The sequence below is a fragment of the Uranotaenia lowii genome, chromosome 1 (genome assembly GCF_029784155.1).
Source record: "Uranotaenia lowii strain MFRU-FL chromosome 1, ASM2978415v1, whole genome shotgun sequence".
NCBI classification, from domain to species: domain Eukaryota; kingdom Metazoa; phylum Arthropoda; class Insecta; order Diptera; family Culicidae; genus Uranotaenia; species Uranotaenia lowii.
The window spans coordinates 210,033,042-210,057,258 of NC_073691.1; the positions used below are offsets into that span (position 1 = coordinate 210,033,042).

Consider the following 24,217-nt stretch of genomic DNA (forward strand, 5'->3'; position numbering starts at 1 on the left):
TATTAACTTTAAATAAATCTCATTGCAGCATCTTGATCAGAGCACTCTCCGGTCATTGTAAACTCAACTATCACATGCACAACATTCAGCGTGCTGAATCTCCAGTATGTGGTAGTTGTGAATCAGATGTGGAAGATCCCTTCCATCTTATATGTAACTGTCCCTCATTTGCCAGACTACGTTTTCGTACTCTGGGATCTTACGCTTTAAGCGAATCTGAGTTTAAGAAATTAAACTTAAAAAACATTCTATCATTCCTTACCGAATGTAGAAAAGAGCTTTAATGCTAATAATCCCTAGTGGAAAGGCTTTATGCCATCTTAAATAGATTGAATTTGTTTCTTCCTTTTTATAGGTTTTTCAGGTTTCTCAGGTAAATGATGAAATCTTGGATAAAAAAAAAAAAAAATGGCTAGGCACAATTTTCCCGTATGTTTGGATAACGTGCCGCTATTAAGCCTACCCCCATTCTGATACCTGATAAAAATCAGGATTTTGCAGAACACCTCTTGATTCATGAAAATAATAAAGATTTCTGCTAAGATTGCATAAATAAAGGCGCAAAACAGGTGCTGGAAAGGCCTTGATTTATGCTACATCAGTATGCAGCTTGTTGGCTGGCCGGTAGTTCATATCCAAAAACACCATTTGAATATCATCTGAACCGAAGATTACCATCTGTTAAATGGGTTTAACTATTTAATAACCTATTTATACGATTTTCTCATAATTTAACTTCAAATTCGATCATATTTAAGAAATTTTTATGAAAATCAGGACAAATCAGCACATTTTAGGCACACATTTCCAAAAATCAGGACAACTTGAGAGTTTTTGAAAAATCAGGACGGTCTCTCGAAAATCAGGACAAATCCTGATAAATCAGGACACCTGGCACCTCTGGCATAAAGCGTTTAGACGAAATTCATACTCCAGCTAGGTTCTATAAACAATTGCGAGCTATTTTTGGGTTAGGTATATACCCATAGAAGAGGTTGCAAAAATCCATTGCTCATTCAGCAAATCTCTGTGCCGAAAATGCGCTGAAATGTGCACTGTGCCAAAGATGATATGTTTGAAAAAGCACTACTGGCATACGGACTCGAGCTCCCAACCGAAATTATGCATGACCAAAGAAAATTGGCGGCCGTAGCTAACGTAGCCCGTTTCATGACTTTTGGAGAGGAAGAGAGAAAGTTTGGACTAATTTGTTTTTGGAAAATGGTAGAGTGAGAAAGCGAGAAAAACTTGAAAGGAAAAACGCTGATCGAGCATTCTGAAAAGTAGTTTTGGAAGAGTAAGACGTGTTTGTAATGGATATTTTCGACACAGAAGTTATAAGATTATCTTCCTCCAATTCGTTATGCGTTTTGTATACCGTGAATCGTTTAACGACGATGTAAACTTCTTTAAACGTACACAATTAGGTGACAATCTGTCAAGTGGTTTTGAGATTGCGAGATTTCGAGATTGGATCGAGAAAAATCCAGAAAAGTTCCAGTGGGAGACCCAAAAACAGCTGGAAATCGACTATTCGACCAAAGTTTACATGGTAAATCGTTTAAGAAGTCCTAGAGGACCCAATAATGAGCTGAAATTTTAATAAGAGTATTTTTACATAAATCTAGGAGTTTTATGCAGAAACGCCTAAATATATGCTGATAAACCTTAAACTTGCGTACAAGATTTCCATAAAACTATGTTTTCAACGGTGCAATCCCTTGCAGAAATATTTAACAACTTGCTTTGAAAAATTCAACTGGCTGTTGCTTTTTTTTTGGGGATTTTCATCCGGTTGGATGACTCATCCCGTGGGAACTAGCTGTTGCAAAAGATATTTTTCGAAAACACGTGAAACAAATTAAATAAAACGAAAACAATGAGAAACACTTATCTGAATTTAATTCTGGGGTTCTCCTTCGACGCTCCTTCTGGGTTCAAATACGTTGATCGATTCGCTGGGCATATCACCAGCCCCTTCGACTAACTGCACTGAATCACTTATTTGTAGAATATGGCCTAACAAATCGGCATAATAACGATACATTCACTTTATTTTTATGAATTTTCCTCTCTTTTCAAATTACCCGAAGGAAAGTTAACAGCTTGAAAAAAACACGTCATATTCCTGTCGTTGACTACTTTGATCTCCTGATACGTGTTGATAATGCTTCTAAATAAATTCTACCCGCTCATTTTCACCATCTTTAATTTCTTCTATCCATCAATATCCATAACAATTCATAATCTAAAATGTCCCTACTAAAAAGGATATCACTTTTCACCGATAAGGCCGTTAAATTAAGTAGCAAATATAACCATATTCTTATCTGTTCTCTAGCCAAAATTTGGTGCCGAAACGATATTTTGGTGTTGTTTTATCTTTTCAAAGTTGAACATTTTTTGAGTGGTTCACGCTTTTTTTTTTTTGAAAAAATATGTCAAATGCTCCATTTTTATTCACAAAGTTGTTGTATATCAAAATAATTTAAAGAAAATGATTTAGGAATTTAGTGGAGCTGTTTGAACTTCGCGCGGCATTTTCTCAAGCAAGTTTTATAAAAATAATCATCAAAGGTTTTATGAAAGCCTAAAATACTATTTAAAATCTGCTGAAAAGTTTTGATGAAATTTTTTTTTCTAGTTTGCTTCCTCGATTTTTGTTGAGTAATTCTTGGGTTTTATCCACATTTGCCCAAATATTGCCCGGATTTTTGGTTGATAGTTTTGGAATCAAATTCCTTAATTTTGCCAGGTTTTCAGATAAAATAGCCTGGATTTGTCCCTCCCGGATACGCGCTGAAAAACTTCTGGCAACCTTATTCTAAGGCCTTGAGATGTAAAATTGTAATCATGACTTATTTCTTTGTAAAAATTAAGTAAGTCCTACGAAAACGTTCCGCTCGTCATCAGATTATTCTCGAGCGATACCACTGATGCAAAAAAAAAATTATATCTACTTATGTACACAATACGACACGCAGAGAAACGGGAACAAAGATCCTGAGCTATGCACTTTTCGGTCGATATCAGCACGTTGCCGCACATTCTTGGCTCGCACAGCAATCGACAGTAGCCATGACGGCCTAGGTATATCAATAAAGCGTGCCATCATCGCTGCGACTCGTGAGACGATCTTTCCGACTAAACCATGTGCTTCTAATCGTTTCAACCGTATATTATTGTTGTGTATTGATGTTTTATTTTACATTAATTAGCGCTACTATTCCAACTGGTAACAGATTGCGCAGACCTCAGAACAGAAGAATGCAGTGATGTCTCCGGCAGTATCGGCTCGAAAGCTCGTGATTATATTAGTGAATGTTCTATGATTTATCATTCAGTGGCATACCGCGATCGCCATCTGATGTCGTGTTGCGTCCCATTCCGTCGTCCGTGTCCATGTCCGTGTATCTATTGCTGTGGGAAGTCGAAATGAAACCGATCACGGCGAAGAAACAACAACTTCAGTAGCATAAATCATCTGGCGTCAGTAGGCGGGGGTGCTATAGCAAAAGTGCTGATAGTGAATTGATCGATTTTCCATAGCCTGCTAAGTTCCATCCAGTTGCTTCTTGTGAGTGATATTTTTATAGCCAGAGTGTCCAAAGATGGAAAAAGAAAAAGTAAAGGCACATCGGAAGCGTTCGTCCGATTACAAACGGGAAAATCTTCCGACTCCTCCGCCGGATCCTACCCTCGGAAACACTGTGATGTCATCGGCCAGTGGCTTGGACAGCCAGCCAGACGAGACCGATTCCGGCCTCGACAGTGATCCCTTCAAACGGTTGTATACTTACACGGAACGCGAGGGACAATTTTTGAAATTACTATGTGATAGTGAAACTGGTTCTAGTCTTCATAAGATCCTTCATCCCACCACCCCTTCGTCACCATCGGCAATCAGCCACAGCAGTGTTAGTGGGGCAAATGAGTCCTCAGAAAGCGTGGGAGGAACTTCGCCTATCCCTACGGCACGCGGCGCTGAAGTTTACGGGGAAACGGCGTTCGAATCGCCCAACGACTTCTTGATGCTGCTGAATCGCACTGGACCATCAGTCGCGGCAGCACTATCCACCAAAGGAGCTCTCGATCAGCTCGATCGTCTCCATGATCTCATCAAGCAGCTTCTGAAACTTCAAGAACAAAACATGCGCATGCACTGGCAGCTCAAGAATGTGGAAACGCTGCGGAAACTCAAGCTTATGCAAAATACGGTAAACACAATTCTATCGTGTTTCAATTATTTTCTACTAACTTGTATATCCCTATCATCGTCATCGCCTGGTTTTACAGATGAACAAAGATCCAGAATCGTTCTTGGCCAGTTCGCATCAGCAACAACAACATCAGCAGCCAGAAGAAGCTTCCGATAATGATCTGTGGGACGCCGAAATCGAGCATAATCTTGCCCTGCTAGAAACGATCCTAGCAGCTGGCAACACTGCCAGCAACAAACGAAGCAGTTCGAAGAGGTGAGTACACGGTTGATTTATCGGATAGATATTGAAAGCGTCAATTTGAGTGCATATAAACCGATTGAGAAGGTTTTAGATATTAAAGTAAATCTATTGTTTTGGGCAACCGAGGAATTTACATATATGAAATTTGCTTCTAGAATGACTCACAACTGACCACCTTAATGACAAGAATGAAAAAATACAAAAATGATGGCAATAACAATAAAAATAAAAACGGCAAAAATAACAAAAATGAGAACAAATACAAAAATTATAAAACATAAAAAACTTGACATCAAAGATAAAAAGCCAAACAAAGTAAGAAAAGACAAAATGACAAAAATGATAAAAAAAAAACAAAAATAACAAAAATGAAAAGAGTGTCGAAAAATGGTAAAAACGACGCAACTAACAAAAATGACAAAAAGACAAAAATGAAGAAAATGACAAAATTGATAAAAATGGAAAAAAAGACAAAAAACGACAAAAAAATGACAAAAAAATGACAAAAACGACAAAAATGACAAACAATTATGACAAAAATCACAAAACTGACCAAAATGACAGAAATGACAAAAATTTAAAAAAGGGTTGAAATGACAAAAATGACAAAAATGACAGGAATCACAAAAATGACAAAAATGACAAAAAGACAAAAATAACAAAACTGACAAAAATGACAAAAATGACAAAAATAACAAAAATGACAAAAAATTACAAAATTAAAAATGACAAAAATAACAAAAACGACAATAACGACAAAAACGACATAAATGATAAATATGACAAAAATGACAAAAATGACAAAAATGACAAAAATGACAAAAATAACAAAAATGACAAAAACGACAAAAATGACAAAAATGACAAAAATGACAAAAATGACAAAAATGACAAAAATGACAAAAATGACAAAAATGACAAAAATGACAAAAATGACAAAAATGACAAAAATGACAAAAATGACAAAAATGACAAAAATGACAAAAATGACAAAAATGACAAAAATGACAAAAATGACAAAAATGACAAAAATGACAAAAATGACAAAAATGACAAAAATGACAAAAATGACAAAAATGGCTTAAATGACAAAAACGACATAAATGATAAATATGACAAAAATGACAAAAAACGACAAAAAATTGACGAAAGATGACAAAAAATGACAAAAATGACAAAAATGAATAAAATGACAAAAATGACAAAAATGACAAAAATGACAAAAATGACAAAAATGACAAAAATGACAAAAATGACAAAAATGACAAAAATGACAAAAATGACAAAAATGACAAAAATGACAAAAATGACAAAAATGACAAAAATGACAAAAATGACAAAAATGACAAAAATGACAAAAAATGACAAAAATGACAAAAATGACAAAAATGACAAAAATGACAAAAATGACAAAAATGACAAAAATGACAAAAATGACAAAAATGACAAAAATGACAAAAATGACAAAAATGACAAAAATGACAAAAATGACAAAAATGACAAAAATGACAAAAATGACAAAAATGACAAAAATGACAAAAATGACAAAAATGACAAAAATGACAAAAATGACAAAAATGACAAAAATGACAAAAATGACAAAAATGACAAAAATGACAAAAATGACAAAAAAGACAAAAATGACAAAAATGACAAAAATTACAAAAATGACAAAAATGACAAAAATGATAAAAATGACAAATATGACAAAAATGACAAAAATGACAAAAATGACAAAAATGACAAAAATGACAAAAATGACAAAAATGACAAAAATGACAAAAATGACAAAAATGACAAAAATGACGAAAATGATAAAAATGATGAAAATGACAAAAGTGACAAAAATGACACAAATGACAGAAATGACAAAAATGACAAAAATAACAAAAATGACAAAAATGACAAAAATAACAAAAATGACAATAACGACAAAAATGACAAAAATGACAAAAATGACAAAAATGACGAAAATGACAAAATGACAAAAATGACAAAAATGACAAAAATGACAAAAATGATAAAAATGATAAAAATGACAAAAATGACAAAAATGACAAAAATGACAAAAATGACAAAAATGACAAAAATGACAAAAATGACAAAAATGACAAAAATGACAAAAATGACAAAAATGACAAAAATGACAAAAATGACAAAAATGACAAAAATGACAAAAATGACAAAAATGACAAAAATGACAAAAATGACAAAAATGACAAAAATGACAAAAATGACAAAAATGACAAAAATGACAAAAATGACAAAAATGACAAAAATGACAAAAATGACAAAAATGACAAAAATGAAAAAAAATGAAAAAATTGACAAAAATGACAAAAATGACAAAAATGACAAAAATGACAAAAATGACAAAACTGACAAAACTGACAAAAATGACAAAAATGACAAAAATGACAAAAATGACAAAAATGACAAAAATGACAAAAATGACAAAACTGACAAAACTGACAAAAATTTAAAAAAAATGACAAAAATGACAAAAATGACAAAAATGACAAAAATGACAAAAATGACAAAAATTACAAAAATGACAAAAATGACAAAAATGACAAAATGACAAAAATGAGAAAAATGACAAAAATTGAAAAAAAAATGCAAAAATGACAAAAATGACAAAAAATGACGAAAATGACAAAAACGACAAAAATGATAAAAATGACAAAAATGACAAAAATGACAAAAATGACAAAAATGACAAAAATGACAAAAATGACAAAAATGACAAAAATGACAAAAATGACAAAAATGACAAAAATGACAAAAATGACAAAAATGACAAAAATTACAAAAATGACAAAAATGACAAAAATGATAAAAATGACAAAAATGACAAAAATGACAAAAATGACAAAAATGACAAAAATGACAAAAATGACAAATATGACAAAATGACAAAAATGAGAAAAATGACAAAAATAAAAAAAAAATGACAAAAATGGCAAAAATGACAAAAATGACAAAAAATGACGAAAATGACAAAAACGACAAAAATGATAAAAATGACAAAAATGACGAAAATGACAAAAATGACAAAAATGACAAAAATGACAAAAAAGGCAAAAATGACAAAAATGACAAAAATGACAAAAACGACAAAAATGACAAAAATGACAAAAATGACAAAAATGACAAAAATGACAAAAAATGACAAAAATGACAAAAATGACAAAAATGACAAAAATGTCAAAAATGACAAAAATTAAAAATGACAAAACTGACAAAAACGACAAAAATGACAAAAATGACAAAAATGACAAAAATGACAAAAATGACAAAAATGACAAAAATGACAAAAATGACAAAAATGACAAAAATGACAAAAATGACAAAAATGACAAAAATGACAAAAATGACAAAAATGACAAAAATGACAAAAATGACAAAAATGACGAAAATGACAAAAATGACAAAAATGACAAAAATGACAAAAATGACAAAACTGACAAAAATGACAAAAATGACAAAAATGACAAAAATGACAAAAATTACAAAAATTACAAAAATTACAAAAATTACAAAAATTACAAAAATTACAAAAATTACAAAAATTACAAAAATTACAAAAATTACAAAAATGACAAAAATGACAAAAATGACAAAAATGACAAAAATGACAAAAATGACAAAAATGACAAAAATGACAAAAATGACAAAAATGACAAAATGACAAAAATGACAAAAATAAAAAAAAATGCAAAAATGACAAAAATGACAAAAAATGACGAAAATGACAAAAACGACAAAAATCCTAAAAATGACAAAAATGACAAAAATGACAAAAATGACAAAAATGACAAAAATGACGAAAATGACAAAAATGTCAAAAATGACAAAAATTAAAAATGACAAAAATGACAAAAATGACAAAAATGACAAAAATGACAAAAATTACAAAAATGACAAAAATGACGAAAATGACAAAAATGTCAAAAATGACAAAAATGTCAAAAATGACAAAAATTAAAAATGACAAAAATGACAAAAACGACAAAAATGACAAAAATGACAAAAATGACAAAAATGACAAAAATGACAAAAATGACAAAAATGACAAAAATGACAAAAATGACAAAAATGACAAAAATGACAAAAATGACAAAAATGACAAAAATGACAAAAATGACAAAAATGACAAAAATGACAAAAATGACAAAAATGACAAAAATGACAAAAATGACAAAAATGACAAAAATGACAAAAATGACAAAAATGACAAAAATGACAAAAATGACAAAAATGACAAAAATGACAAAAATGACAAAAATGACAAAAATGACAAAAATGACAAAAATGACAAAAATGACAAAAATGACAAAAATGACAAAAATGACAAAAATGACAAAAATGACAAAAATGACAAAAATGACAAAAATGACAAAAATGACAAAAATGACAAAAATGACAAAAATGACAAAAATGACAAAAATGACAAAAATGACAAAAATGACAAAAATGACAAAAATGACAAAAATGACAAAAATGACAAAAATGACAAAAATGACAAAAATGACAAAAATGACAAAAATGACAAAAATGACAAAAATGACAAAAATGACAAAAATGACAAAAATGACAAAAATGACAAAAACGACAAAAATTACAAAAATGACAAAAATGACAAAAATGACAAAAATGACAAAAATGACAAAAATGACGAAACTGACAAAAATGACAAAACTGACAAAAATGACAAAAATGACAAAAATGACAAAATGCCAAAAATGCCAAAAATGACAAAAATGACAAAAATGACAAAAAGTACAAAAATGACAAAAATGACAAAAATGACAAAAATGACAAAAATGACAAAAATGACAAAAATGACAAAAATGACAAAAATGACAAAAATGACAAAAATGACAAAAATGACGAAAATGACAAAATGACAAAAATGACAAAAATGACAAAAATGACAAAAATGACAAAAATGACAAAACTGACAAAAATGACAAAAATGACAAAAATGACAAAAATGACAAAAATGACAAAAATGACAAAAATGACAAAAATGACAAAAATGACAAAAATGACAAAAATGACAAAAATGACAAAAATGACAAAAATGACAAAAATGACAAAAATGACAAAATTGACAAAAATGACAAAAATGACAAAAATGACAAAAATGACAAAAATGACAAAAATGACAAAAATGACAAAAATGACAAAAATGACAAAAATGACAAAAATGACAAAAATGACAAAAATGACAAAAATGACAAAAATGACGAAAATGATAAAAATGATAAAAATGACAAAAGTGACAAAAATGACACAAATGACAGAAATGACAAAAATGACAAAAATAACAAAAATAACAAAAATGACAAAAATAACAAAAATGACAAAAACGACAAAAATGACAAAAATGACAAAAATGACAAAAATGACGAAAATGACAAAATCACAAAAATGACAAAAATGACAAAAATGAACAAAATCACAAAAATGACAAAAATGACAAAAATGACAAAAATGACAAAAATGACAAAAATGACAAAAATGACAAAAATGACAAAAATGACAAAAATGACAAAAATGACAAAAATGACAAAAATGACAAAAATGACAAAAATGACAAAAATGACGAAAATGATCAAAATGAAAAAAATGACAAAAGTGACAAAAATGACACAAATGACAGAAATGACAAAAATGACAAAAATAACAAAAATGACAAAAATGACAAAAATAACAAAAATGACAAAAACGACAAAAATGACAAAAATGACAAAAATGACAAAAATGACGAAAATGACAAAATGACAAAAATGACTAAAATGACAAAAATGACAAAAATGACAAAAATGATAAAAATGACAAAAATGACAAAAATGACAAAAATGACAAAAATGACAAAAATGACAAAAATGACAAAAATGACAAAAATGACAAAAATGACAAAAATGACAAAAATGACAAAAATGACAAAAATGACAAAAATGACAAAAATGAAAAAAAAATGAAAAAATTGACAAAAATGACAAAAATGACAAAAATGACAAAAATGACAAAAATGACAAAAATGACAAAAATGACAAAACTGACAAAACTGACAAAAATGACAAAAATGACAAAAATGACAAAAATGACAAAGATGACAAAAATGACAAAAATGACAAAAATGACAAAAATGACAAAAATGACAAAAATGACAAAAATGACAAAAATGACAAAAATGACAAAAATGACAAAAATGACAAAAATGACAAAAATGACAAAAATGACAAAAATGACAAAAATGACAAAAATGACAAAAATGACAAAAATGACAAAAATGACAAAAATGACAAAAATGACAAAACTGACAAAACTGACAAAAATTAAAAAAAAATGACAAAAATGACAAAAATGACAAAAATGACAAAAATGACAAAAATTACAAAAATGACAAAAATGACAAAAATGACAAAAATGACAAAAATGACAAAAATGACAAAAATGACAAAATGACAAAAATGAGAAAAATGACAAAAATTAAAAAAAAATGCAAAAATGACAAAAATGACAAAAATGACAAAAAATGACGAAAATGACAAAAACGACAAAAATGATAAAAATGACAAAAATGACAAAAATGACAAAAATGACAAAAATGACAAAAATGACAAAAATGACAAAAATGACAAAAATGACAAAAATGACAAAAATGACAAAAATGACAAAAATGACAAAAATGACAAAAATGACAAAAATGACAAAAATGACAAAAATGACAAAAATGACAAAAATGACAAAAATGACAAAAATGACAAAAATGACAAAAATGACAAAAATGACGAAAATGACAAAAATGACAAAAATGACAAAAATGACAAAAATGACAAAAATGACAAAAATGACAAAAATGACAAAAATGATAAAAATGACAAAAATGACAAAAATGACAAAAATGACAAAAATGACAAAAAAGACAAAAAAGACAAATATGACAAAATGACAAAAATGAGAAAAATGACAAAAATAAAAAAAATGACAAAAAATGCAAAAATGACAAAAATGACAAAAATGACAAAAATGACAAAAATGACAAAAATGACAAAAATGACAAAAATGACAAAAACGACAAAAATGATAAAAATGACAAAAATGACGAAAATGACAAAAATGACAAAAATGACAAAAATGACAAAAATGACAAAAATGACAAAAATGACAAAAATGACAAAAATGACAAAAACGACAAAAATGACAAAAATGACAAAAATGACAAAAATGACAAAAATGACAAAAATGACAAAAATGACGAAAATGACAAAAATGTCAAAAATGTCAAAAATGACAAAAATGACAAAAATGACAAAACTGACAAAAACGACAAAAATGACAAAAATGACAAAAATGACAAAAATGACAAAAATGACAAAAATGACAAAAATGACAAAAATGACAAAAATGACAAAAATGACAAAAATGACAAAAATGACAAAAATGACAAAAATGACAAAAATGACAAAAATGACAAAAATGACAAAAATGACAAAAATGACAAAAATGACAAAAATGACAAAAATGACAAAAATGACAAAAATGACAAAAATGACAAAAATGACAAAAATGACAAAAATGACAAAAATGACAAAAATGACAAAACTGACAAAAATGACAAAAATGACAAAAATGACAAAAATGACAAAAATTACAAAAATTACAAAAATTACAAAAATGACAAAAATGACAAAAACGACAAAAATGACAAAAATGACAAAAATGACAAAAATGACAAAAATGACAAAAATGACAAAAATGACAAAAATGACAAAAATGACAAAAATGACAAAAATGACAAAAATGACAAAAATGACAAAAATGACAAAAATGACAAAAATGACAAAAATGACAAAAATGACAAAAATGACAAAAATGACAAAAATGACAAAAATGACAAAAATGACAAAAATGACAAAAATGACAAAAATGACAAAAATGACAAAAATGACAAAAATGACAAAAATGACAAAAATGACAAAAATGACAAAAATGACAAAAATGACAAAAATGACAAAAATGACAAAAATGACAAAAATGACAAAACTGACAAAAATGACAAAAATGACAAAAATGACAAAAATGACAAAAATGACAAAAATGACAAAAATGACAAAAATTACAAAAATTACAAAAATTACAAAAATTACAAAAATTACAAAAATTACAAAAATTACAAAAATTACAAAAATTACAAAAATTACAAAAATGACAAAAATGACAAAAATGACAAAAATGACAAAAATGACAAAAATGACAAAAATGACAAAAATGACAAAATGACAAAAATGACAAAAATAAAAAAAATGCAAAAATGACAAAAATGACAAAAAATGACGAAAATGACGAAAATGACAAAAACGACAAAAATCATAAAAATGACAAAAATGACAAAAATGACAAAAATGACAAAAATGACGAAAATGACAAAAATGTCAAAAATGACAAAAATTAAAAATGACAAAAATGACAAAAACGACAAAAATGACAAAAATGACAAAAATGACAAAAAAGACAAAAATGATAAAAATTACAAAAATGACAAAAATGACATAAATGACAAAAATGACAAAAATGACAAAAATGACAAAAATGACAAAAATGACAAAAATGACAAAAATGACAAAAATGACAAAAATGACAAAAATGACAAAAATGACAAAAATGACAAAAATGACAAAAATGACAAAAATGACAAAAATGACAAAAATGACAAAAATGACAAAAATGACAAAAATGACAAAAATGACAAAAATGACAAAAATGACAAAAATGACAAAAATGACAAAAATGACAAAACTGACAAGAATGACAAAAATGACAAAAATGACAAAAATTACTAAAATTACAAGAATGACAAAAATTACAAAAATGACAAAAATGACAAAAATGACAAAAATGACAAAAATGACAAAAATGACAAAAATGACAAAAATGACAAAAATGACAAAAATGACAAAAATGACAAAAATGACAAAAATGACAAAAATGACAAAAATGACAAAAATGACAAAAATGACAAAAATGACAAAAAATGACAAAAATGGCAAAACTGACAAAAACGACATAAATGATAAATATGACAAAAATGACAAAAAACGACAAAAAATTGACGAAAGATGACAAAAATGACAAAAATGACAAAAATGACAAAAATGACAAAAATGACAAAAATGACAAAAAATGACAAAAATGACAAAAATGACAAAAATGACAAAAATGACAAAAATGACAAAAATGACAAAAATGACAAAAATGCCAAAAATGCCAAAAATGCCAAAAATGCCAAAAATGCCAAAAATGCCAAAAATGCCAAAAATGACAAAAATGACAAAAATGACAAAAATGACAAAAATGACAAAAATGACAAAAATGACAAAAATGACAAAAATGACAAAAATGACAAAAATGACAAAAATGACAAAAATGACAAAAATGACAAAAATGACAAAAATGACAAAAATGCCAAAAATGCCAAAAATGCCAAAAATGACAAAAATTACTAAAATGACAAAAATGACAAAAATGACAAACATGACAAAAATGACAAAAATGACAAAAATGACAAAAATGACAAAAATGACAAAAATGACAAAAATGACAAAAATGACAAAAATGACAAAAATGACAAAAATCACAAAAAATTACCAAAAATCACAAAAATGACAAAAATGACAAGAATGACAAAAATGACAAAAATGACAAAAATGACAAAAATGACAAAAATGACAAAAATGACAAAAAATGACAAAAATGACAAAAATAACAAAAATGACAAAAATGACAAAAATGACAAAAATGACAAAAATGACAAAAATGACAAAAATGACAAAAATGACAAAAATGACAAAAATGACAAAAATGACAAAAATGACAAAAATGACAAAAATGACAAAAATGACAAAAATGACAAAAATTACAAAAATGACAAAAATTACAAAAATGACAAAAATGACAAAAATGACAAAAATGACAAAAATGACAAAAATGACAAAAATGACAAAAATGACAAAAATGACAAAAATGACAAAAATGACAAAAATGACAAAAATGACAAAAATGACAAAATTACATTTTAGCGAAATTGCATTTTCGCGAATTTTCTCGTTTAAATTGCGTGTTAGACGAAAATCTTCGGCCAAAATACAATTTTTGAACCGTTATAACTGTTTTGTTTTCAGTTCAACCGGGTTGCAGTCTGGGATTGAAATATTTGTCTCAATTTAGGCTTTATGAAAATCATTCATGAAAAGCAATAGGCTAATGAAAAAAAGGTTAATTATGAAAAACCATTATTTTTGGTTCCTCCCCAGCAAAATACCTTAAAATCCTATTCACGTTTGAGACGCCAGCAATCCCTCCTCATGGTCAGATCGTTCTAAAATTTGGCAGGTGACCTTCTGGTTAGCTTTAAAATTAATTTTGACATGTTTAATTCTTCCAATACTGTGATAAGTACACCGCGGTTCGTTAAAATTATTCAAACATACAAAAATTACTGCTATGGTAATCATAACTTCTTCCTTTTTTATTCGATTTTGATAAATAACCACTTAAAATCTTCGTATTGAATTTATATTCAAGGTCAATAGAAAATCAGATTTTTCAAATGTTACCTTTAAGTCCAAAACTTCAAAGGTAACATTTGAAAAATCTGATTTTCAATAAAAAGATTTCAAATTAATGTTACGCATTCCGAGGTATTTGAATCTGAGTATAAGATCTTTTTTATTTTTTTCAAAATTTCATATTTGAAGCATGACTTAAAAACTCTTTTACTGAGATTTTTTGAATTTCATTTTCGGCTCATGGCTCATCGTATCACATTTCAAGGAATAATTAATCGATAAATTTACAAATGTAACAAGTTCATCGAATAACGTAATATCCCCTTTTGGATTTTATCGTGGACCTTGTTGTGTTATGTTTTGGATATTTTTCTTTGGGTACCTCCTATAATAAAGGTGGCTCCTGAGACTCTTCTCTGGAGCCATCATTATTTATTCTTTTTGGTCCATTTTCAGTTAACCTGAAGAGAACGCGCCATCATTGGATGAACTGAAACACGTTTCTCGCGAAACGGAAATCAATGTAAAATTATAACATGACGGGCGTTTCACAAAGTTTCTTTAAATAATTGTCTTACCGTCATGTAGTTACCATATGTAGTTACCATATGTAGTTTTTAACTTGGAAGTTTGACTTCGTTAACCCCAAACTTCCGCAAAAGGTTGGATTAGATCCGTAAAATGTGAAGAGATATTAATGCGTAACCTCATTGAAAGAGATCGTTGGCTGTTTGAATGTTCACTTGTTCACTTCAGTGAAAGGTGTTTTATACGGACTTCATCACTCAAATGGGTTAAAAGTTGATAAAATTTAATCTTTTTGAACATTTTCAGCACACCTCTCGACCCAAATAAAGGAAAGACAATTTTTACTGGAGTAGCCTTATGAAATTTTAAATCTCAATTTCAGCTTAATCGCACGGTTGTTATAACAGCTTTGCCAACGAGATTATTTTTCCTTGCTGTTTACAGGGAGCGCAGTAAATCGGTCATCAACGAGGACATCTCCAGCTTCCTGCAGCACGTTGGTGGGTCTTCCGGCAGCAAGGATGGTAGCCGGAACTACCCTCTGCGGCGTCAAAGTGCCATCACCGACTTCAAGCCGAAGGTGTCCAAGTGGACCAAGGTGAAGGCCGCCTTCAAGTGGGAGAAAACGAGCGCCCTTCCGGTGCCGGAGCTGAAAACGGCTGACAATCCGGTCGAGGCTCTGATGAGTCCCGTCAACACCGAACTCGCACGGTATGAATGAAGCCGATGATTCTAAGAGAAAGGTTTGATGATACTCATTTGAAGGTTTTGGTGAATATTTTCAGTTATCTGCGGGTGCCGTCAGTTCCGTGCGTCGGTAGTTCGGGCGATTCGGTGTTCAGCTCGTCGTCGGGCATCGTCATGAGTGGGGGTTCTGGTCCGGGGACACCCGGTGATAATAGCCTGGCCAGCTCCGCCGAAGATCTCGCCCATTTGAACGATGACAGTCGAACGGGAATTCCAAGTAAGTGTGCACACTTTAAAAATACATGTGGAAAAGGCACTTGGTACACTTTTAGCGAAGGCAGGTTGACGGCGGCATGGCGTGGGATGAATTGTTTTCGAAATCGTAAATTATAATTTTCGGAATATTTTCAATTCAACTTCGCGCACTCACTCGTAAATGTGTTTGTTTTTTTTAGTACCGCATCTGCGATGTTTTGCTTCAAGTGTATATAAGCATACACACACTTTTGGTGGGTAACACTCATTGGGATTGGGAAATACACCGCGACTATTGGTCATTTTTCAGCGGAAAAAGTAGCGTTTGGCCCAGGGGAGAGTGTTTCTGTTGTAGGAAACGGAATGGCCAGGAGAAGAGCGATTGCCAGACCAAAGGAAATCGTTCCAACTTTCCAAACAATAAAATTCCAGCACACACTTAAAATAGCAGCAAATGGTTGGCCGCAACGGTGAAAAGTGAGAAACAAATCGTGCCAACTTCAATCTTTCATTTTGCGAGCCTTTTATTCATACAGCGGGCGAGCGCGGATATCACACAAGATGAAAGTTCAATAAATAAACATAAATCGGACCGCGGAATTAAAAGCCGACTCACGCGGTCGATCTCTATTGTACCTAGCTTGGCTATATTTTGATTGGGTAAATGCATTTTTCGATAGAGACACAGGGGCTGGGTGAGTGCTCGTTAAGTTTGCTGGTTTAGAATCGATAGTATTCATCTTTGATTCAGCACAAACGGGCGGAAATCTTTTTGAACTACACGATTGTCTTCAAAATATTTACCGCCAAAACAAAAATTATTTATCCGGGGAGATTTTTTCTCCGTGAGCCTTCTTAACATCTGAAATTTCACGATTATCTAGTATTTGAGCACAAATGTCTTCAAACTCAAAGATTTTGTATGAACAAAAATACAAAACATCATAAAAAGGAATTCAAAACGGATTTGTTCCGTCATTCGTTTTTGCACATATGTATAAGGATTTAAAAAAAAAATCAATAATTCTTTCTTTTGGGGCAACTTATTTAATTTACAAAATAAAAAACAGCTTTAAAGGTTCATCTAAACATTAAAAATCCATTTGTGTTTCGTTTGATGACAATAAAAAATTGTCATGTTATCACCATTGATTCCTAGGAATTTTACAAGGCAGCAGTGTAAGAAATCATATTTATAGGTCAAACAGTCAGATCAATACACTTATCAAAAGTGTTTCCACTCTCTCAAACAAAAAAATTCTTGCTTAATAGGATGCAGAAGTAACCTCGGTCCGAGAGCACAAATTTAATTCTTTCATCCTTTTCCCTATTTTTGCTATCCATCTATTGACTAGTAGGACATGGCCGGCGCCGTTATTGCTGTATAAAGAGAGAGCATCAGTTTTGTGCATTGAGATTGTCATCATTCTTTTGACCTTTGCCCTCGGATGGCTTCGGTTAATCACGGATTTGCGACCATTGGCGATGTGGATTTTTTTTCTTCTGAGCCACACAAGCGATCGTGGAATTCATTATGCTATTTTTTTATTTTTTTTGGAACTGTTCTACTAGCCCCTTATTGCAATACTGAACTCAGCTAGAAAAAATATTCAAAAAATTACTTCTCAATATTATTTGATTATTCATTTTTAAGTTCTTTTACGTTAAATAGAAACTTTTGAAAATTACATCCTAAATTCTTTCAAAAGATGATCAGGATTTGTATAAAGAATTTTTTAGAAACAAAATAGGAAACTAACTTCCATCGATTGTTGAAATCATAAAATTTGCAACAAAATCTGATGGACTTAGCTTAAATTTGCCTGATGTTCTTCCGCACGTATCCGGGCTTTTTTTATTTCAAACCTGGCAAAATTCGTGCATTATAGTTTGATACCAAAATCCGGGAAATTTTGACAAAAAGACAGGAACTATCCAACGAAAATAAAAAAAAAAATTTGAATAATTATTTTTTCATCAAAAAACATAACCAGATTTGAATCCTATTCTAGGCTCAAAAAATCGTTTATGTTTATTTTTATAAATCGAGCTTAAAAAATTTCATTTTAGGCGTCAAAGTTTAATATTTTTATGGTGCATTTGAATTTTTCCAAAAAAATGTGATTAATTTCTGACAAAATCAGTATATTTTTCAACAAAATTTTGGCAACCTCTCCCGATTTTTGTTCACTAAATATCTTGGCAATCTGGCCAGCTCAATATTTTTTATTTCATTTCTACTTACTACATTTTTTAAGAAGGCCTTCAATTTTGAAAAAATCTTCTAAAAATAAATTTATTTTTTTTTGTAGAGAAATGAATCAAACTTAGATGAAATTTCAGGGACTAGATATCTAGTCCCTGAAATTTCATCTAAGTTGGATTCATTTCTCTACAAAAAAAAAGTTTCGCTGACTGAATGTTTGAGTCAAGACCCATCTCTGGGTCACAGTTTAAAAATAATAAATTTAATTTTCAAAATTAAAAAAAAAAGATTAAAATTTTGCAATTTAAATCGGATCTTTGCAAACTCTGTCCAAGTTAAAGATTTAGTTTAAAATTTGATTCTGAAAAAAACTGCGTTATTAATTATTGAACAACACGCCGATCCATTCCCTGCAATTACTGGAAAAAAACGTGTTTTTTTTATCATCAATTACCTTTAATTAAAAATCAATTCCTGTGAATTTTTTTTTAAATAAGTATTTCTTAAGACACAACTAGCAAAATAAACTCAAATTCTATTAAATTTTTGTCATTTTCAGCAGAATTGTGCAAACGAACTGACTTTGGTTAAATTTTAAAATCGAATTAACAATTAGAATTATGAGCCTGTTCTTGCCATTTAAATTCCTTACCAAAATTGACATCTTGATAATTTCATTTTGATTCTGGAACTCATTTACAAGCTGAATATGAATCTGAGTTTTGAGCCTGAATTCAAAGTATGAATATTCAAATTTTGAAGGAAATGTAAAACCAAATTTTAGCAACGATTTCAAGCACAGCTTTTCATTTCAAATTTTAATAAACATTCGTATCGAAAATCAAGAATTCTAAACTGGATACATAATTCTTTACATGAAAACACAAATACAATTTCGATTTTCATTGTAAGGAACTAGAATATCTGAAATAGGTTAAATCTTATTTTTTAGTATTCAGAAATGAATTCCTATCAATAATTAAAATTTTTTTGAAAAATTGTAGCTGAATTCTGAACCTGGGTTTAAACCCCAAAACCCCCCTCCCCCCGTTCCCACGGCCATGATGTGAATAGTCAATCAAGCTAAGCTAAGGTAATTCCAAATTTGGCAGTAAGTATTAGTCAAATTTGTCGGTTAAGGTACTTGGTTTTTAGGTCTGGGGTTTTATAATTTCTAACTGAATTTTTGAGGCATTAAAAATGTTTGAAATGTTTTGCCATTTTGCCATATGCCATAAAAATAAAAAAATACCATATAGATAAGGTTTTGTATGTTGAGAGTGTTAAAATCTTCATTTTCAATTCAAACAAATCACAAAATGGCAGAAATGCCAAAAATTTAAAAAAAAAAAGTTAAAAATGGTTAAAGTGGAAAAAACTACTAAAAATACAAAATTATAAAAAAAAACACACATAAAATACAAAAATAACAGAAATGGCAAAAATGACTTCCACTGATTAAAAAGAATGTACATTAGACTGCCCCAAATTTGTATGGGAAATTCAAAACCTGTAAAATGTTATGCGCTGCAGGCTGAAATTGATCCTAGTCCTAGTACAAGATCTCATGCCAAATTTGGGCCAGATCGGATAACGGGAAAGGGTCGCTCAACGAGCCTGAAATTTGTATGGGATTTCGAGACATTTTGTTAGGGAGAAACGAGAAAAACCAGTTTTTCATCAATAACTTTGGTTCCTGTCGGCCGATTTCTTTCAAAAACGAGGTTTAAATTTTGTCTATAAGAAATAAAACTAAAACAGTAGTGGGTTAAAAATATTGTTAGTTGAAATAAATCAGTGGATTGACTCTAATATGTGTGGTGAGCCTACTTGGTTGTATAATTCTACTGGATCAAAGCAATCAAAAGATTCCCTTTATTTCAACCACGGTTCGAAAGACCGGTATCTGAACTTTTCATATACCTTGGTTGAATTTAAGGGGTTCTTTCGATTGCTTTGATTCAGCAGTGGATTGAGATTTATGTTTTAAAAATGTCCTTTTTGTTGCTGTTTCGAGTTAAATTTTTTCGGAGTAAGATTTCTTTAACGAAACTTAAAACTTAAAACTCTTACATTGAATATAGTACAACAAAGTAGCAACATCAGACATATGTAAAAGGATAGAAAGATCCTTCACTGTGTAAACATGCAATTCTTTATCATCGGAGTCCACTCCCAAGCGGACGTTTTCCGAACACAACAAAAACTGAAAGCAAATAGTCCGACAAATCGAGACGGGGGAAAAACAAACGCAGGGGAACATACTTCCCCTGGCACCATTTTCCATAACCAAAGCAGAAGGGTGGGAGGGACGAAAAAAGCGAATCTTGTGAGACACAAGAATATTTTTCGTGAAAAATAACCTGCGGGTGTGTGTTTATACACTTGTACACACTACTGACTTCTTGCTGGGTACCGTGCCGTGCCACTTAAGATGTGTGAAAATATGTTATGACATAATCGCGATATTTTTAACCCCAACGGCTCTCGTCATGTCTCTCTAGTGTTTTTTTTTGCTTTAATTTTTTGCTCTCCTTCTTTCCATTCTCATAGAGGTGGATGTGGAAATTCGCGGATGGGTGGTCGGTCAAAAGAACTAAGAGCGAAGGGGAAGAGAAGAAAAACACTGTTTGGTGGTGCATGCATACACTTGATCGATATCAAGTTGATGCATGCACGGTGATTTGAACGGTTAGGAAAAACTGCCCTCAATTGATTGTATCGGAAGTTGATTTGATGAATTTCCGAACTTATTTAACTAGAACTCTTCATGTTTTCACGATTTTGTCATTATTGACAATTTAACGAACGAACACAAACACAAACAGGATCTTAATGAAACCTGACGTTTCCTCGAAGAGATTCCTTGAACTTAACATTAAGCGTACATCTTTCGAGAATATGATGGCTAACATCTTACAAATGCTAAAACCACCAACCCACAAACGTGTACTATGTATGCCGTGACCGGGAATCGATCTCATGACCGTTGGATTAGAAGACTTGAACAGGCCACAACGACGGCATTGTCAATGGAAATTCAATAGATCAACAATTTTGATAAGTTTAAAAATATTTACATTATTTTGCTATTTTTATTACAATTCCAAAGATTTTTTTCCATTAAGCCAAAAAAAAAAGATTAAAATATTTTACAACATATGTACTGCGAATTTTGATAAATGTCTGGATTGATATTTCATGGTTTCGATTTTTCTTCAAAGATTACGTCGAAAACGTCAAACATTTTTGCTCCCAGGTTTTTTTTCTAAACTAGCGAAAAATAATTTTTTTTTTATCCCCATAGTATATCGTCTCACGAAAAAACTTTAACAACATTTCTCCAATTCTCTCGGTTTATGGCAACCGTTCTCCAATTTCTCGGACATCCCAAATTCGCCAGATCACCTCCACTTGGTCTAACCACCTCCATCTTGCTCCCCTGCTCTTCTCGGCGAACACCTGTATTGCAGGACAGTCGTCGGGCATTCGGTCTTCGCCACCTTCTGAATACTGGGTTCGCCGTAGAGTCACACGAGCTCGTGGTTCATTCTCCGCCTCCACACTACGTTCTCCTGCTTGCCGCCGAAGATGGTTCTTAACACTCATCGCTCGTATACTCCGAGTGTGCGCAGGTTCTCCTTGAACAATATCCATGTCTCGTGCCCGTAGAGGATAACCGGTCTAATGAGCGTCGTGTACAGGTTACACTTTGCGCGAGGGCTTAGTCTTCTCTACCGCAATTGCTTGTGGAGACCATAGTAGGCACGACTTCCGCTGATTATTCGCTTCCGGATCTAATGGCTGGTGTCATTGTCTGCGGTCACCAGTGAGCCAAGATAGACAAAGTCTTCGACTATCTCCAGCTCGTAGCCGTCCATCGTGACCTTGGATTCACAAAACCACTTTTTTGTATTTGAGAACACTTTATTTTACGTATACTCACTAAAGGTTGGAACAATACTCACTGAAAGGCGGAATAATATTGACTCAAAGGCTATGCGGAGCTCTATTTAAATACCGAGCAAAGATTCTGGAAGACATTGAGACTGTGAGTCTGATCATCAATCACATTTGGAATATTCTACATTCTTCTAGCTAGAATGATTCAGGAAATTTCTAGAAACTTCGGGTAATACAATCATATAGAAATGGAACATTCTAGAACCTTCTATGATAGAACACGCTAGTAATGGAATATTCTGGAACTTTCTATAATAAAAAATGCTAGCAACTGAACTGCCTGGATACAGAATCTTCCGGTGCATTCTTCAAACGTATTCCATCGTAGCCATCGTATATTTCTTGGCGATGTCATAGTCCGACTGCCTTGATAGTTCTCAACACCTTCAAATGCAGTTTCCGATCCTTAGTTCAACTATGACGCTTGGTATGTACCTGCCGATCGATAGTATGCATCTCACGGAAACGTTTGAGACACTCATCGGTCTATGATGATAAATAGTTCCGAATTCAAAGTTAATCTTATTGTCACTAGATGACATATTTTGAAATCCCAATTCAGAATTCCATTTTTAATACATCGAATTCTAGAAATTTAATCTCAATTGCCAATATCAATTGATATTGTCAAAAGAAATAGTCAAACGATCATAGCAACTATTTTTAAGATCTTGAAAATAATATTTGAATTGAAAAAAAAATCAATGAGAGTTGAAAACCTCCCGTTTCCCTGCCTTGGTATAGTTAAAAAATTAAAAAAAAAGTAACATAAAAGAACGGGCTCACCGGAAATGCCAAATTAAATGTAAATCCTAAAATTGAATGAGTCCGCCTGGAAAACTGGTGCTTTTATCTTCGGTTGACATTTCGATGGATCCGGTCTCCGGGACAGAAAACAGCATTCCGGGAAAGTTAAGAAATGTCCACAATTTTCAATTTATCTATTTTTTCATTTTTTCACTTTAGCTAATTGTTTTGGCAGGATAGAAAAAAAATCGTGTCCGCTTTTCAATCCACGCCTACTCCGACCATTGCTTGGTTTATCAGCTCATTTTTTCGAACCCTTTGCTTATCAAAATACTCAGATCTTGAAAAACTATGAAAAGTATCTCTTTTATAGTTCTTTAAATTTTATAAATTCAGAATATGTTGAGGCGTTTTTGGACTCCCAATTTGTATGTCTATGCTGTTTTTCTATGCTGCGAAATAAAGATCTGAGAGTTTTATTAAGAAAAACTGTCGAAAAAATGGATGTTCTTCATAAATCGAACCAGTGTCATCTCTAAACATTATTTTTCTGAGTCGCTGCCATGTAAAAGTTTTTTTTTATATCGTAAGCTATCGTTTAAAAGTTGTCCTTCCAGAATCCTAGACGTAATGCAATTTTGGGCCACCCTATTACTCAAGCAAGTTTGAGATTACACGATCAATTATTTTTACTATTCTCGTTTTCAAAACAGGGGCTTCTACCTACAGTCAACCACAAAAATAAGCAATCATAAACAATGTTAACCATAATTTTGCTAACTTGCCTA

General features: G+C 30.8%; 1 protein-coding gene across 2 annotated transcripts in view; it reads left to right on the forward strand.

Moving 5' to 3' along the window:
• The first annotated feature begins 2,983 nt into the window (after nucleotides 1–2,983).
• LOC129746666 (uncharacterized) overlaps nucleotides 2,984–24,217 on the forward strand; it is a 49,322-nt gene continuing 28,088 nt past the window's right edge. The window contains exons 1-4 of one of the 2 annotated variants that reach the window (XM_055740488.1): nucleotides 2,984–4,217; nucleotides 4,297–4,475; nucleotides 16,016–16,282; nucleotides 16,357–16,535. In XM_055740488.1, coding sequence (XP_055596463.1) covers nucleotides 3,612–4,217; nucleotides 4,297–4,475; nucleotides 16,016–16,282; nucleotides 16,357–16,535 — 1,231 coding nt within the window. In that variant the 5' untranslated portion in view covers nucleotides 2,984–3,611. The remainder of the gene's footprint in view (nucleotides 4,218–4,296; nucleotides 4,476–16,015; nucleotides 16,283–16,356; nucleotides 16,536–24,217) is intronic. The other variant, XM_055740497.1, reaches the window with a different exon arrangement.